General features: G+C 41.2%; 1 protein-coding gene and 1 long non-coding RNA gene across 3 annotated transcripts in view; one reads left to right on the top strand and one right to left on the bottom strand.

Moving 5' to 3' along the window:
- The window catches only part of TMEM260 (transmembrane protein 260), a 73,286-nt gene extending 56,897 nt beyond the window's left edge, over nt 1–16,389 (top strand). Inside the window, exons 13-16 of one of the 2 annotated variants that reach the window (XM_077909402.1) lie at nt 1,839–2,015; nt 3,513–3,566; nt 5,514–5,604; nt 12,731–16,389. In XM_077909402.1, the coding sequence (XP_077765528.1) occupies nt 1,839–2,015; nt 3,513–3,566; nt 5,514–5,604; nt 12,731–12,772 (364 nt within the window). In that variant the 3' untranslated portion in view covers nt 12,773–16,389. Of the gene's footprint in view, nt 1–1,838; nt 2,016–3,512; nt 3,567–5,513; nt 5,605–9,844; nt 10,782–12,730 lie in introns of those variants that run through there. The other variant, XM_077909401.1, reaches the window with a different exon arrangement.
- LOC144320639 (uncharacterized) lies at nt 11,023–11,828 on the bottom strand. Its single transcript, XR_013386243.1, has 2 exons — nt 11,251–11,828; nt 11,023–11,154 (listed from the first exon to the last, which is right to left on the bottom strand). It is a non-coding gene; the product is annotated as an uncharacterized LOC144320639 (long non-coding RNA).
- Nucleotides 16,390–17,569: the final 1,180 nt, after the last annotated feature.

Raw genomic sequence — 17,569 nt, forward strand, 5'->3', positions numbered from 1 at the left:
TTGCAACCACAGCTCCTCTGATTTGAGAGAAATGTTCCTTTCCCTCAGAATTGTAGGAACCTGCTCTGCTGCCACTGCCATCATGCTGCTGCCCCGTTGCTGGCATAGTACTGCCTGGTGCCTGGGGATCTTCCCAGAGAATGGGGAAAAGCCAGGGGATTTCCCCTGCTCTCTGCAGAGTTTATGAGTTCCCTTTCCTCCTTGGGCTAGAAGGAAAGGGCTTTTCTTTGGGCTCTTCTTGTCCTCATTTGGTATGTACTTCCAGGTTTTAGGCTTCCCTTGAGTCCAGGATAGACAATACCAGAAGGGGAGAAATGGTAAGCTCACTACAGGTTTGGTAGAACTCAGAATTCTGGTGTCTTTCCCCATTCTTCTTTTACTCCATTTACCATTTCCAGAGTCCTCAAATTCTATGCATTCTGTCCAGGAAGTCTAGTATGCAGTGGGAGAGACAGAATAGAGTGTGCTTGCTCCATCTCCCCGGGAACCAGAACTCTTACTATGTTCTAAGACTATACTTTGTATTAGATACCTCATTTAATCTTAAACAGCTCTGAAAGGGTTATACCCATTTCCCAGATGAGGGGACAGGTAGTTATGTAATTTCTTCCTAATCATAGAGGTCATAAATGGTGGGAAAAAATCTAAAATCTGGGGCACTTAGGTGGCTCAGTGGTTGAGCATCTGCCTTCGGCTAAGGACCCCTTCTGGGGTCCAGGGATTGAGTCCCACATCAGGCTCCCCTATGTCTCTACCTCTCTGTGTGTGTCTTTCATGAATAAGTAAATAAAATCTTTTTTAAAAAATCTAAAATCTAAGTCAGAGGTATCTTGTTTCAAAGTTCATGACATTTTATACTTTCAAGTAATTTTTTCTAATATGCTTCCCCCACACACACAATTAATAATAGCTACTCAGGCATATACCGCAAATTAGAATAGAACTATTCAATTACAGTGAGTGTGAATCAAGCTTATTTAAAACATTTATATTACTAATTCTTGCAGGTATCGAAGCTCCTAATAGTTTATTCAACCTACTAATTTTATTCAGCAAATATTGTGAATTAGCTAAGCATTGTGCTATGTGTGATTCAGAGTTAACTCCGAGATAGAGAGCCTATCCTCAGGATGTTTCTGGGCTACTCGGGGAGCTATGTGAATGCAAACAATAAGTACAACACAATAATAATAAAAGAGACAAAAAAATAAAGTGCAATGGGAATTGAGGAAGGAAACGTTACTTCTAAGTAGGAAAACAAATGAAGACTTATATTTCCACCTGTAAAATGAAAAAAAAAGTGTCAGATAGTGTATATATTTACATATGAGACAGGACCACAGAAACTTTCACTCTAACAATGCCTGTCCCCAAGTGATTTCTTTTTCTTTCTTTTTTTTTTTTAAAAAGATTTTATTTATTTACTCATAGAGGCACACAAAGAGAGAGAGGCAGAGACACAGGCAGAGGGAGAAGTGGGCTCCATGCAGGGAGCCCGATGTGGGATTAGATCCCAGGTCTCCAGGATCACACCCCGGGCTGCAGGCGGCACTAAACCGCTGCACCACTGGGGCTACCCCCCAAGTGATTTCTTAGTGTTATGAACAGATCGGTTTTATCATTTATGTTTGTTAACTTCTCCCCAGCTCCTCCCGGCAAGCTTTTTTACACTAATGTAAATTCTAAACAGTCCATTTGGGAAAGATTTAAATAAACCAAAAGGTTTTAAGTGGTTTATTGGTAACAATGGTTTAAGGAGTCAAAAATAGCCCCTCGTGTATTATATTTATTAACATTTAGAACTTTGAGTTAAACATTTTTTTTCCTGTTTTCAATAGGAAAAAAACATTTGTTTGCATAGGAATTCATGAAGGTGATCCAACGTGGAAAAAGAACTATTCACTGTGGCCCTGGGGCTCTTGTGACAAATTAGTTCCTTCAGAGATTGTATTCAACCCTGAGGAGTGGATTAAACTTACAAGAAATATTTATAACTGGACCGAAGAATATGGAAGGTATGGACAGCGGCTGTGTTTTTCATCAGAGCACAGCAGTTTTGTGTGCTTAAAAAATTTAACTAAATTTTGAGATGCCCGTGCATATTTTTGATTTTTTTTATTAGTTATTAATACTGTTATTTGCTGCCCACGTGAATCATAATAGAGAGCATGTATTTCTGGTTCTCGTGTTTGAAGAACAGTAGGGTGATGGGAAGGCAGGAAGGGCTGTGGTGGAGTGGGCTCCCCAACAGTTTGGGGCATGGCACCTTCCACTTCCAGCTCTTATAACACTATATTGTCCTAAAAGTGGAAGAGATGCATTAACTGCAGTAGAGCTGCAATAGGTACTCTGTGTTTTGGGATAGCTTGCACATGCATGAACTTACCCTGTTTGTTTTTTTCGGGAATGGCAGGTCATTCCTCTCTGGGGAAGACTGGCCCTTGGGTAACGTTCTTCACAGTTGTCATTAGCCTGGTTAGGTTGTTTGGGGCATGATCAGTCTTACTATAAGCATCTCTACAGAGCTGACTCACTCCCGTTGGAAATCAAGTCACCATCTATAGAAACGTGCCTCCCTTGCCATTTTTTAAAATTATGAATTATTTAAAGATTAGATCACTATTGCATATTAATTCAAAAACAGGCAAGATGATATTAAAAAAAAATGCTACGAGGAATTTTGGGTCTATATGAGGAAACAGACCACATTGCACCAACCAGACAGAGATGAATGAGTAGGTCTGTATCAAAGCATTCCATGAACAGCATGAGGAAAAGTTGGAAAATAATCTTTTCTGTGGCACCTAGCTGGTTCAGTCATTGGAGCATGCAACCCTTGATCCTGGGGTTGTGAGTTCAGGCCCCATGTTTGGCATAAAACTCACAAAAAAAAAAAAAAAAAAAAAAAAAGAAGAAGAAGAAGAAAATGAAAAGAAAGAATATTACTTTTTCTGCAAACAATTGACCAAAGGACAAGTACCCAACACCACTCATATCCACTCCATCAAAATAGACACATAATAAGGAAGTTTAATTAAAAGAAAAATTCAGCAGATGGTTTAGCCCATGTTCTGTGAGCAGCATCCTGGCTTGAGCAATGCTGTTAGCAAAGCCAGGAGTCCCCTCTCTCAGGCTTATCGCCTTGCTTCTCAGCTGTTTGGCTCTTAGCTGTGGTTGTAGAGTGACCCAGGCTTCGCCCCTGCCCCATTGCCCATCTAGCACTTCTTAGGAACAGCTGGCTCTTCAGATGCCTCCAGCCTCTTCCCACTAATCCTTCATCTGCTCCCATGGGGCACTGGGGCTCATTATGCAGATTAAAAACACATTTATGAAAATCTCAAATTCCTAACGATCAGACTTTTCTAGGAGAATAAGTTTATTATTTTGGTTCCTATCAGTACTTCAATATCCAACCTATTTTATCTGCCTCGTAGGATTATAAAACAAAGATTACATGTCTGTAGCAATAAATGTAGCAGCAGAAAAATGTCACTGTTTTCTTGTAATTACAGGTTTGATGCGTCTTCTTGGGAGTCTGTGGCCAATGAAGAGATGTGGCAAGCAAGGTGACTAGCCCACACTTTTGTGTTTGCAGTTTGTTTTGGGGTCAGTGGTAATAATAAAATAACATCTTTTAAAAGATTTTATTTATTTGAGAGAGAGAGCAAGAGAAAGAAAACATAGGCAGGCTGAGGGGCAGAGGGAGAAGCAGACTCCCCACTGAGCAGGGAGCCCAGTGATGCCAGGCTCGATCCCAGGACCCCAGGATCATGACTTGAGCTAAAGGCAGATACTTAACCGACTGAGCCACCTAGACACACCCCTAAAATAACATTCATGAGCAGTCATTTTGTTTGAGGCATTGTGCTGGTCACTGTACATTCAATAATCTCATTTGACCTTCATAAAAACCTGTAAAGAAGTTGCTATGATCGATCCCCATTTTACAAAAGGACAAACTGGAAGTAGAGAGGTTACTTGTCCAAAGCCAAATAGCGACAAGTGATGGAGTCTGGAACTCACATCCAGCTGACTCAGGAATACTGCTATGCTCCTGTGCTCTCTGGCCTCATCTAAACCAAAGTGAGTATAATTGATTGAAGAGAAGTTGATAATGCCTCGAATCCATGTTTAATGTGCTAGCTAATTATGTAAGCACTTACTGAATACTTCCCAAAGGCCAGACACCATGCTAGGTTTAGAAGCTATGTATGCATGTAACCCAGTTCCTACCCTCAAGGAGCTTCCAGTGTAATGGAGCAGACCCACTTGTTAGAAGAAACTTGAGGATTAATGTGCTAATTGCTATACTCTCCTATTGTCCCTGTACGGAGCACTTTGTGGTGATGCAATGGATGCTTTTGGTTCCTGTCATTATTTTAAAATCTTCAGAATACCTAGGGTGCCTTGGTGATGCCGTCCATTAGGCACCCAACTCTTGGTTTCAGCTGGGGTAGTGATATCAGGATCATGGGATCAAGGTCTACATGGGGCTCTGCCCTCAGCAGGGAGTCTGCTTGAGACTCTTTCCCTCTTCCTCTGTCCCTCCCCACCATGCTCTCTCTCTCAAATAAAGAAATCTTTTAAAAAACAAATAAAATATTCAAAATATATAACACTAACAGACTTTGGCCTAAATATAATATAAAAGTCTTAAGTGGCCTACAGAAGAGGATACCAAGTATATATGAAGCATTTCTTTCCACAGAGAAATGGTGCCCAATTTGAGCCAGAGACTGTGCTTTGCACTGAGGATCGAGTTATGATAGAAAGGATTTACATAAGTTTAAAGAGGTTTTAAAAAAAAATGTCAAGAAATAGAGCTCCAAAATAGCAATTACAAAAATAGCCATACTATGCTTATTACATCAGTGTTTTTGAAAAGTCAGAAAACAGCATATTCAAGTTATCTCCCTAGTTATAGGGACAAATGCTTGCTTTGAAGAACTGATCAAAGATGCACCGTCTGTTCGCACAGTTCTTCCGTGTGATTGAATGTAGGGAGGCTGGGGAAGAAATCACATAAAAGAAGAAAGCAGGTCATTATTCAGGCAGGTATTGATTTAATTGGTGTGCGGAATACAATTTGGACGAGTTCATGTGGTCAAAGAGTCTAACTACCTTTGAAGAACTAGTCACACCTGGCCCGAGCAGTTGCGATGGGTACCTTCAGGGGTGTGCTGACAAACCCAGCAAGTCTGTCCCTTCCCGGCTGCTCTTGAGTGACAGTGATATACATCCGGAGGAGAACTGATGTGTGATAGTGATGATGAGTTTAAGCTTTTTCCTAAAAGCTTTGGCAAGCAGTGTGAATGCAGCATGTTGGCAGTGGGGAAAGGAGGTGCTGCTGGTTCAGAGTACGCTTCTATGAAGATGAGAGAGGAAAAGTATACAATAAAGGGATTTTTTTTTTTGTATGTTCTTTATCAGTGGAAGAGTCTGACAGATGTAGCTTTAAATGTGAAATTTGACAACATGATTTTAATGAACGTTCCCACCTCCCCTTCTCCCAGGATGAAAACACCATTCTTCATCTTTAACCTGGCAGAAAGTGTGAGCGTCCCTTCAGCTGTGAAGGCTCAACTCTACACTTACGCATATAACGTATGGTACACTTTTATATATATATACATATATATATATATACACACATATATATGAATATGTTTGGTGAAAAGGTGGTGGTGATTGGAATGGAGTGTGTGTATCACAGTAGAGTTTCTACTTTTTTGTTTCTAGTTTTATTTGGCTTTAGGAAGTGATATAAATGGAAAACTACTCGTGTATCACAAATAATCTCTAAAGTAAATGGTGTGGTTGGCCAGTGATAGCCCTCCTCATAGATGTCCAAGTCTTCATCTCTGGAACCTGTGAACAGAAGGCCTTACATGACAAAGGGGACTTTGCACGTGTGATTAAGTCAAAAATCTTACGATGGGGAGATTATCCTGGATTATCCAGGTGGACCCAGTGTAATCACATGGCCCTTCTAAAAAGGAGGCAGGAGGGTCAGAGTCAGTGAAGGAGAGGTGATAACATAAGCAGAAGTCAGAGAACAAGATTCGAAGGCTCTGTGTGGCTGGCCTGGAAGGCGGGGGATGGGGCCACAAGTTGAGGAGTGCAGGCAGCCTCTGGAAGCAGCCAAGGGCAAAGGAACAGATTCTAGAGCCTCCAGAAAGAACATGACCCTGCTGGTTTTATGAAAACCTTGATTTTATGTATTTTTACCTCCAGAAGCATAAGTTAATAAATGTATATTGCTTGAAGCCACTATCTTTGGTGGTGATTTGTTACAACAGCAACAAGAAACAAATAAGAACAATTGGAACAGAAAATGTCACCACCAAACAAGTTCTGACAGGTTGCCCTCTGTGCAAAAGTCCTGACCCTGGCTGCACTTGAAACGATAGGTTTATGGCTGATTGGGATTTCATGAGGAAGGGGAAGGGTCTTAGAGAGTGGCTCTGACTTGTGACTGTGGCCCCAGGAGGCCAAAGCAGCCTTCAGAGGGCCCAGCCACAGAGAGGCTCTTGCACAGGTAGGTGGGCCTCTCTAATGGAAAACAAAAGGACAGAGCAGAGGCTTGCTGGTATCCTGCTTTCATGAGCCCCTTCTCTTCTGTAATCTATAGCCCTGGGCTCTTCAGATGCCGTCTGGGAAACGGAGGCTGTCAGAGGATGAGGACATCGGAGGATGTCCTGGCCAAGGCCAATGAGACCAGAGCCCCAGAGCCATGTGTGTGAGCACCTGAGGTGTTGGCCATCCCAGGTTGTGGTGGGTCTGCTCAGCCCAGGCGCTGGTTCAACGCTATGTCCAGATCACATGGCATCCAGTCAGTATGACTCATTTTACTCCTAAATTTTGGGATCATGGATCCATCGTTTATTCATTTATTCATTTACTCACAGAGCATTTATTGAGAATCCAGTCTGTACCAAATATTGTTGTGATGACCAAACATTGTCCCCCTGCTACCAGAGGTAGTAGCAGCCTGCAGAAAGAGACAGGAAATAGAGTCCTCCTTTACATTCAGTTTTGTAAGATTTGCAGAGGTGCCATGGGGGCAGCAGGCTGTGCATGTGTACACCCTTCCAGAGAGGAGGTGGTGAGGAGGAGAGGGAGGCTTTGGAGAAGTCACTGGAGTGTCATCTTAAAAAAAAAAAAGATTTTATTTATTTGAGAGGAGAAGAGAGAGAGCCTGAGTGGGGTGAGGGGCAGAGGGAGAAGCAGACTCCCTCCTGAGCGGCAGAGGGAGAAGCAGACTCCCTCCTGAGCAGAGAGCCAGATGTGGGACTTGATTTGGGGATTCCAGGATCATGACCTGAGCTAAAGGCAGATGCTTGACTGACTGAGCCACTCAGGTGCCCTGGAGTGTCATCTTGAAAGATCAGAGGGAGTTAGCCAGACACATGATGGGGCCAGAGTAGTGAGAGAATGGGTGTGGGAGGACAGGCCACAGGAACAAAGGCAGAACCCTCCCAGGTACCCACTTGAGGATGGCCAGGGATCAATTATGGGAGCCAGCAAGCTGGAGTTCTGTCTGGCATTCGGGAAGTCCAGTTTCTAGGCCTGCTCCACCATTAATTGTCAACTATAAGTCAGTTCACCTTTCCAGGCCTCGATTTCTTCTAAATATAAAAGTGGGCTTTAAGCATTAGCAGTGATCTCTCATGTCCTTGTCATGGCATATCCTGTTCATCTCTAGTACTCTGTGATGGTGTCAAACACAAGCAGTATTTAGTTGGGAGAAATAGGAGATTTACTATTATGTCATATTCTCATCAGTGACCTGTTCCCTGGTCAGTTGCTAGGCCACTACTGAAACTAATTCACAGATTTACTATCCCTCTAGGCCTCTAAACTTTACTCTTTTGAGTGGACACAAGTCCATAGGTCTCTTCTTTGCAGATGTCTCCAGATGTGTGACCTTGCTTGCAAGGCAATTCCACCCCTGCCTCCCCCCCCCCCCCCCCCGTACTGGTTTTTCAAGAACATTCTTGTTAGGTGTAAGACATTTTTGTTATTATTTAAGTATTCCAGTCAGTAACTTAAACAGAACTTGAAGTTGAGGGGACATTAAGTTCAGGTGTAGAGGGGGAGCAGGGATTATCCCTATTTAGGAATACATTTGTTAGATTGGTGTCCCTGGTAAATAGAATAGAGTCTGCTAAGATAGTAACACATAGAGGAGGAAATAGAATTACAGGTGAAGTGAAATGACTGGCTTCTTAAGATACGGCACTCGTGGCTTAATAGGCCACCCAGAATAAGTCGATGATGTGTCAACAACAAAGTGTTCTGCAAACAGGTAGTATGCTGGTTCCAGTAGCTAAAGAGGACACAACAGGGAGGTCACGACTGAGCCTGTCATTCTCTTGAGCTGATGGGGAATGCTCACTGAAGGGCTGGCCTGTTTCAAACTCCAGAAACTTGGTAGGATTTTGAGAACTGGGGAAAGTTAAGAACCTGAACAGTTCCTGAGCGCCCGCTCTGTGGCAGGCAGCAAGCCGTACACTTCACACGTGTCCCTCATCGGAGGATCGGAAGGAGGCTCAGGAAGAGGAGGAACAATTAGAGTAAAAAGACCCACGAGGAAAGGTAGAGAAACACTGGGTATTTGACCAAAAGAATGGAAGAGCGAGAGGCTAGCTTCATAGCTTTGATGTACATGCAAGTGCAAGGGGACTGTTTCCTTTGTGATGGAGTGAAAGTGAAGGGGAAAACGGCTTTAAAAGTCAGCTGGAAGGCAGAAGGTTATTAACTAGCGAGATGACACATCAAACGTGAATTCTGGGATTTTTCCTGTGGATGCTATTTAAAAGTAGGTTAGGTGGGTATGCATTTATCTGCCTTGGAGTAGAAGTTGGGGCAATAGTTAATATATTGGGTCCCTTTCAACCTAATGATGTGATGAATACAGTTCTAACTGCAAAAGCCCTTGGTCCTGGAGAAGGCATCATTGCTTGTTCTGTGTGTTCACCGAGTCTGTTGCTGACCTCAAGTTCCCACAGATCCGACACCAATTTACCAGACCCCAAGAAGGCTGTGAAATTACCCAGTAAGCAAGTCTAGTGTTCCATTGTGCAGATTTGGGTCGACTTTATTTGTTAAATTTTGCTGTTTCTCCCTGGAAAACTCAGTATCAAAGACTCAAACTCTGTCCAGTTAATACTACCTCTGATGTTGCAAAACAAAATTCCTGATCTCTGTGGGAAAATTTTTAACTGTCAAAATTGTGATTACAGGATGCTCCAAAGATTTTTAATATCTTGCTATAGGGATGGCTCTTAAATTCTCTTATGCTCAGCCTATTCGATGATGGATTCGTTTGAGCTGTTTTATTGTTGCTATTGTTATTACTGTTGTTTTTAAAGTAAAGAGAAATTTTTGTCAAAATGAGGTTCAAAATTTAAATTCCTTCAAGTTCTCTTTCCATGCAGTTTTCTAAAGAAATTTATTTTTCCCCCCAACAGCTAAATTTAGAGTTTCAACCTTTTTGCCTGTTGAGTAAATAGCTTTCCATGAATTAGAACTAAATCCCTTTCCCAGAACATCGTTCTGGAGGAAGAGCATTTTGTCCTGACACACTGTGTCTTAGGTTCCCTCTGCAACATCCGAAAAACCCCGGAAGCAGTTTTAGATGAAGCCCATTTGCCTCCTGCCACTGTAATAATTACAGTAACGTTCTTGCATTTTCTGCATGGCCTGGCAATGATTCGATTTTTACTATAGGCTGCTTGGATTTTTCTTCTTGTGTGATTAATTCCTCTGTGTTTTCTGTTTTTTGGGGGAAAAAAAAGTCAAGGAATAACGATGGAATACCAACATCTTTGCTGTTTTTCAGCTTTATAAGGAGATTGTCTATTTACAAAAGGAACACCCAGTGAATTGGCACAAGAACTATGCCATCGCCTGTGAGCGGATGTTACGCCTCCAGGAAAAAGGCACAGACCCTGAAGTCTTGATATCTGAAACCATCAGACACTTCCGTCTCTACACCCAGAAAGCACCAAATGATCCCCAGCTGCCTGATATTTTAATTGCTCTAAAGCACTTAAGAAAAGAACTGCAAAGTCTGAGAAATATGAAAAATGTCTGAGGCAGCAGAATGTGAAAAACCTGCTCATCCTTCAGCTTCCAAAATTCCGAAGTCCAGAAGTTTTTCCTCCAAGAAAAAAAATTGCAAAAAAAAAAGAAAGAAAGAAAGACTAAGTCCTCTCCCATCACTAAGCAATACTATTTAGTGGGATGTTTTAGTTATTGTGATGTGGTGGGTATGCAAATTCTGTTTATCCCACATCACCAAATTAGCATTTCAGTGAGAATCTTCCAGAAAACCTTCCTACTTCCTCAGTCTTTCACTTAATGACTTTGCTTGGTTAGATGCTAGAAGAGAATGGACGATTTTCAAGTACTTTCAACATCGATTGCAAATCTTTTAAGGGCCCCTGCTTACTGGGATAAGTTTTGAAGATTAAATTCTTAAAATATTAATACCAGACCAAAGACACATTTTCTGTCTCCCAAAAGCGATTTTTTTAAGAGTGAATCTTGCTCTGCTTCAATTAAAATACTTTTTTTTTCTTTTAAGTGGCTATGGTTGTTACATAATGTCACAATGCAAGCCAAACACCAACCCAGTGAATATTTTTTAAAAAGTTGGAGTTTTATTGTCTTTGATAATTCTCTGAAATCATTAAAAAATAAAGCTAATTTGTTGTTTGCTCTCTTTCAGTTGCATAAAGTGGCAAATAAAAAGGATTTTGTATTTCCTCACTTAATTTTATATTTATGTTTTACTTCTGTTTGGGCTCATAAATCCGGGTCCAATAATTAGTAGGCTCCTGCTGCCAAAATGCAAAAAAAAAAAGAAAAAAGGAAAAAAAAAAAGGCGGGGATGGGGGGGGATGGGGAAGTGGTTCAATAAATTCATTTCTTTGACAAGCATCTTTTATACATATTACTAAAGAGAACAGAGTAAGAAATGCAAATAATAGTTCTTTATTTTATTATGACAGTTAATTAATAGCAACCTGTTTTAATGAATAAAGTCACTCCGAGTCCTTCAGCACTTCCTAAGTAGAGGCCAGAATCCGTAGGGATTCTCTTCCCCCCAATTGTAGAGCTCCGAGACTCCAAGCGCTATATAGGCCCCTGTATAGAAATGCTCACTAATGAAGAGGGAGGGCTAGAAGCTTGTCTGCATTCAAAGATCACTGGTGAGTCATTCAGCGAGAAAAGGCCTCTTACCAGGAATAGTCAAAGTTCCGCGGCATTGTACTAGCAAAAGGGTCTGATCAAAGGTCTCCCGTGGAGCTTGCATGGTTCCCTTTCATACGACGACCATAATTAAAACCACTAATTCTCTTTTAAAATGCTGCAGGATGCCATGTAGGCATCTGTCTGGAGTGTCCTTTGTGATGTCATAAGCTGTGAAGGACCAGTGCCGAGGGCTTTTGAGTGAAATGCCAGTCATGAAGGTGCTTCAAGACAAGGGTGCCTCTCAAAGCTTGACAGGGCCTTGACTGCACAATCCGAGCTGAATTTGCCCCTTGTCAGCTGCCAGTAAATAAATCTCAAAGGGGGAGAAGCTGAAGTTTCATTACCTGATCCGTGGGGCTTTGTTGGTTTTGGCATCACACAGGGGAAGCTCTTGCCTCTCCATTCTCTGGATTTGAAGATGTCCATTGGAGCCTGCAGCGCCTGGACAGGGTTCAGAGCGGAACCTTTTGAAGAGTGTCAATAGTTGTAACAGTTCAGCTGTTAGGAAGACAAATAAATGGAGGAGCTCATTAATCCGCTTTTGGCTCTCGGTGCCTTTTGCCCTTTTATCACAGCCTTATTAGGCTCCTACTCATCTTGAACCAGAAAAAAATGAATTGGAGTCGTTGAGTACTAATTGGCAAAGACTTTTAATCATGGGCCAAGAACTTTCACTGACTTGAAAGTAACTTCTCCACAGGGAAGAACCCAAAACCTGGTTTACCTTAAAACAAAAACCGGTTGGGTTCAGTGTGGTGTAAAAATTGAAGGAAGCGTTGAGAAATTGTCTAAGTGTATCCATTTGAAAGAAATCGTGTGAGATTAGGATTTCCACTTTTCTCAAAGAAGAAAAGGACAAATAAAATTCAAATGAACATTCTCTGGACACGTGTTGTGTTTATCAGTTCAGGAGAGAGATGGCACATATATGTGAAGTGATGGAGCATCTGTAGACATGTGGCCGTGAATATGCATTTGGGCATCTGTATTCACGAGGTGTCAGAAGAACCTCATGAAAAGCAATATTTCCTATTTATGGCCTTAAGAATGGCAAATGGAGGCCTCTCTTTGAGACTACTTGCCTATTAAATTTGTGTCTAGGTGGTGGGGCTCCCTAGGTAAGTATGAATATACCTCATGTATTGACTTGTCAAATGGTGCATAGATTCTTATGTACAGTATTTGTGCAGCAGTGGACCACTCTTTGAGAAAGCAATGAATATATATATATATATATAAATATATATATATATTTATATATATATATATATAGTGGCCCAGAGTACATGGGGTCATAATTATTTGAATTGCTAAAAACCATCAGTATGTGAAAAAAAACAACAAACTGAGCTGAAACTTGGGCACAGTGGGCTTTATTCCCAGATCTTTTATACTGAAGGATTCTTTCCTTTCTCTTGTGTGAGGTTAAACAAGTTGCTTTCTTTTTCTTTCTCTTGTCCTTGGCTAGGGCACAGACACCATAAAACCTGACAGAAGGGGTCTCCTTTAGTCTAACCCCCTGACATGGAAGAGCATGTGAGGGAGGTGACTTCTCATGCAGGATTTGGCCAGGATTCTCCCAGCAATGTCCCCGGAGTGCCGCGGGTTGGCAGGACGACAGGAACCCCACAAGGCCAACTTCTGCCTGGACTTTGGCCTGAGAAGCAAGTGGGAGCCAGCAAAACTGCCTGCCTCTCCACACGCGGCGGTGCCCTCCTGCCCAGCACCGAGTCTGGTGCACACCAGAGGGTGAGCAGGGCAGGGGACTGCAGCTCTGTGCCCTCTAACAACCCCCCACCCCAGCCCCATGGCCACTGATGGAAGCTATGCCCTGTTCTTACCGTTGACTTTCCTCTTTTGGGTTTCTCAAAAGTTCCCATTTAAAAGAATGCTTTTGTCCTGTTATTCAAAATAAAGCCTAAATGGAAGGGGATCAATTACTAGTAGACTTTCTTGAGATCTTCTAATAGAAATTGTGATATGTTATCTCTGTCCATATTCCTAGTATTTTCTGATGGTGGAACCATGGTGTTTACTTAGCCTTTATGATATCTAAAAGCCCATTTGGAGTGTTAGGGTGATTTTTTTTGATACCCTGCTGATTTCCTTACGTCATCAGGTTAGGTATAAAGACTAGTTTTTGTTGTGTGTGTGTGTGTGTGTGTGTGTGTTTTTAAGGTTTTATTTATCCATTTATGAGAGACACAGAGAGGCAGAGACATAGGCAGGGGAAGAAGCAGGCTCCATGTGGGGAGCCTGATGCGAGACTCGATCCCAGGACCCCAGAATCACAACCTGAGCCAAAAGCAGATGCTCTACCACTGAGCCAGGTGCCCCGAAGACTAGTTTTTTAAATGTGTGTTTTAAAAGCTAAACAATGTGAATCCTTAATCAGTTCCCACCAGTATCCCTCAGAATTTAGAAATGTTAACACTTTTAATAGGAAAAAAAAATTTAATATCAAAGGTTGAAAAAAAATGGATTCTGTTACAGCAGATCCTTTTACTTTGTTTTAATGCTAGTATATTTTATAAATGCACCAATGTAGAGTATTACTGTTCTTCTAAGTGGCTCCAAGTCCTATGGTTAGGTGAAGAAAAAAAATTCCAGCCTAGGAAAAGCCACACTGCTTTATTCATTCTCATATTTTGTTGTGAATACAAAATCATTCTAGAGCTTATACTCACAAACAAATAAGTAATGTTTCCAGGGATTCTGGGAACATCTAAAGGCCAAGATCTTGGCACAGCATTACAGAGCAAACAGGGAGCTACAGATTTAGCAGCAATCATATTCAATGAAGACATCATTGTCAGTACCCTCTAAAGGTTTGTTTGATTTGGATCAGCATAGGACGGTGTAAAAAAAAAGCCTCAGAAATAGCACAATGTGCTTACCTGGATATAGGAAAGCAAACTAATAGGAAAATATCTTGAGAAAAGAATTTTTCTGGAAAAAATTCTGATTGCTCTTCAACACTGTAATGCATATCTGGTGGAAATCATATGTGCAGGAAAGGTTAGCTCATGTCATATTGCAAAAAGAAAAAAGTGGGAGGGAGAAATGGGTAGAGGTTCCAAAACTATAAACATGAAGCCTGCAATTATTGACCTATAAATGCAGTTATCTAGATCTTTGCCTCAGATCCCACGAATTATTGGTTGGAGTTAACAATGTGACTGGGGTTAGTGACATAGGTATTATGGTGATTTTAGAAAAGTTGAATTGCTAAGATTGAGGAACTTTCAAGATATGGATCGAACATTAAGGCAAATAACTGGCTCAGGTTTCTATCCTGGTGACCAGCTTCTCCAGCCACCCAGTCGTCTTGTCTTATACCTAGTTGCCATTAGGGGAGGATGATGTTAAATGACATTCTAATAAAAGATAAATAGAAATCCAAAGCTAAGATTTAACGCTTTCGTAATTTCAATTGTTTATAATTTGCTGTAAATCTACATAAGTAGTATTGGGGGAAAGAAGTACAATAGATGGAGTATAATCCTTATATTGGTAAGTTAATATATTATAGATTATAAACGAATAAGTGGACATTATGTCTTGTTTTTTTAAAATATGCACACATAATCATCTTCTGTTTAGAAGTGTTGCCTAAAAAGAGGTTATTTTCTAATATAACCTTTTAAAGAAGATATTTTGAGATTTCTCTCCTCTCAATGAACTATTCCCTAGATGGTTGAACCATTGGAAATACCTGTGAAGGGTATTTCCCTTGTTGCATATAGAGGAAAGTGTGAGCCATTAGACCCAAAAGGGAACACTCTTGGGAAGTGAGACCATTTTCTCATCGTGATGGGACCTACATGTGTCACCTGGTACCCTAGATCCTTGAGTATTGTTAAAGGCTCAGGAAATCCCAATGACATCCCAGCATGCCAAGATGTGAACTCAAAAACTAATCCAGAGGGCCATCTAGGATTTGATGACAGGGTAAAAGACGCAAGGACTAGAATCTTCTTACAACATCTCCCCTCAAGATGCGTTCCAGAAGAGGAAGGAAAACATTAGATAATTATAGTGCTTTCAGTGCTTTCAAAATTTAATACACAAAAAACAAGGGCTCTTTTAAAATACTGCAGCAGGGGCACCTGGGTGGGTCAGTCGGTTAAGTGGTCTGCCTTCAGCTCAGGTCATGATCTTGGGGTCCTGGGATTGAGCCCCCGCTCAGCAGGGAGTCTGCTTGTCCCTCTGACCCTCCTCCCATTCATACTCTCTCAAATAACATCTTTAAAAAAAAAAAAAAACTCTAGCAAAAGCTACAGAAACTTTAAAAGGGATTATTTATAAATTCAAGATGATTCATTTGTTAAAACACCAGGGTTCCTGTGACTAAAGAGTTAAAAGCCAGCCTAACAGGCAAGAAGTTTCAAAAAGTTTTGTTTCTAAAAGAATGTCAACCTTAAGTTCAACTATGCAGCAATTACAACAGGAAAGGTCACCTGGGGAGCACTTGTATTTAGCGGTTGTTTTTATTTAGTGTGTCATAATTTGTTCACTAAGATTAGAATGCATTCCTTCAATATGTGGACTGGTATCTACAGTTTTTATATTTTCCTTTCAGTTATTTTTTAAAGATTTATTTATTTATGCATGAGAGACAGAGAGAGAGAGGCAGAGACACAGGCCGAGGGAGAAGCAGGCTCCATGTCGGGAGCCTGACGCGGGACTCGATCCCGGGACTCTAGGACCGCGCTCTGGGCCAAAGGCAGGCACCAAACTGCTGAGCCACCCAGGGATCCCCAGAATTCTTTTTCTTTAGATTTTTTTATTTACTAGAGAGAGAGTAAGCATAGAGGGCAAGGGAGAAGCAAACTCCCCACTGAGCAGGGAGCCCCATGCGGGACTTGATCCCAGAACCCTGGAATTATGACCTGAGCTCAAGGTAGACGCTTAACCAACTGAGCCACCCAGGCCCCTCAGTAATTAGAATTCTAACCACTAACCTGTGTGATCACCTGTGTTCCCCTTGAGACCATTCTTCAGAGTACAGGCTTGTGCCTGGTTATGGTGTTTGTCACCAGGGTCATGGAGTAAATCGAGTGGAAATTGACCATTTTTCTCTTAATGGAATAGAATAAAAATATCATGATGCATCCGATGTAACAAGGGTTAGTATTCTTTCATGCAACTTTCAGTTTTGTTCCTTATATATATGTGTGTGTGGTTGCGTGTATAACACATACATCATGCTATGTATTGTGTGTGCATGTATAAAGCACTTGCATATGAATATATACATGTATGTGAACTAGGTCATAATATAAAATATATTTCTTAATGTGGGTCATAAAAAAGTATAAATTGGAAAGCCACTGGCTGAGGAGAATTCATCTCACTTTATTGAACATGAAAGCCAAAAAATTAGTAAGGGATCATCTAGTATAACTAGCACAACTAATCTAGTTTAGTGAATGAGGAAACAGTCCTACACTAAGTAAGTGACTTGATCTGTGTCACCCAGCTAGTCAATTGCAGAGCTGGGACTAGAGCATGAGCTTTTTGGCTCAATAGTTATTGAGTTATTTGGCTCAATAAGTGTGATTTCCATTACAGTTAAATAAAACCAGCTACATTCCACTGTCCACTGTGTGTCACATTAAAGCCCCCAAGTAATGTGACCATATTCAAATTATGATAAACCTTCCTAGAAGTAAATGGTATATAAAATTGAGAACTATGTTGTAGGATATCGTTTAAAAGCCATACACTGAGCTGCTTTCTTCCCTTTCTCATGACCTCTGAGATATAATTTCTTTTTTTCCCTTCCCTTTTAGACAAAGCCTGTATTCCTGGCCTTTGACAGAGATTTCCCTACCCATTCTGGATTTAGGAACATATCCAAATTAAAATGTTTTAAGTGTAGTAAGAAAAACTCACTTTGGGGAGCCCGGATAGCTCAGTCAGTTAAGTGGCTGCCTTTGGCTCAAGTCATGATCTCCAGGTCCTGGGATGGAGTCCCAGCTCTCTGCTCAGTGGGGAGTCTGCTCCTCCTTCAGCCACCGTCCGCCCCCCCCCCCCAATGTGTGCTCACTCTCTCTCAAAGTAATGGGTAAAATCTTTTTAAAAAAATTTCACTTTGAAATCTTGGAATTTGTTAGCATAATAGATTATATTCCAGCTGAATTAGCTAGTGAAAGCTCCATTTGAAAAATGTTGCACTAACTTATATATTCCTTACCCCTCCTAAGCAGGGTTCAAAACAATAGTATTTCTGTGTTTTGCCGAAGGAAATATATCCCAGGTCCACTGGAATGCTCATTGAGTTGAAAATTTGACTTTTCTTCCC

Source organism: Canis aureus, chromosome 9 (assembly GCF_053574225.1).
Source record: "Canis aureus isolate CA01 chromosome 9, VMU_Caureus_v.1.0, whole genome shotgun sequence".
NCBI classification, from domain to species: Eukaryota; Metazoa; Chordata; class Mammalia; order Carnivora; family Canidae; genus Canis; species Canis aureus.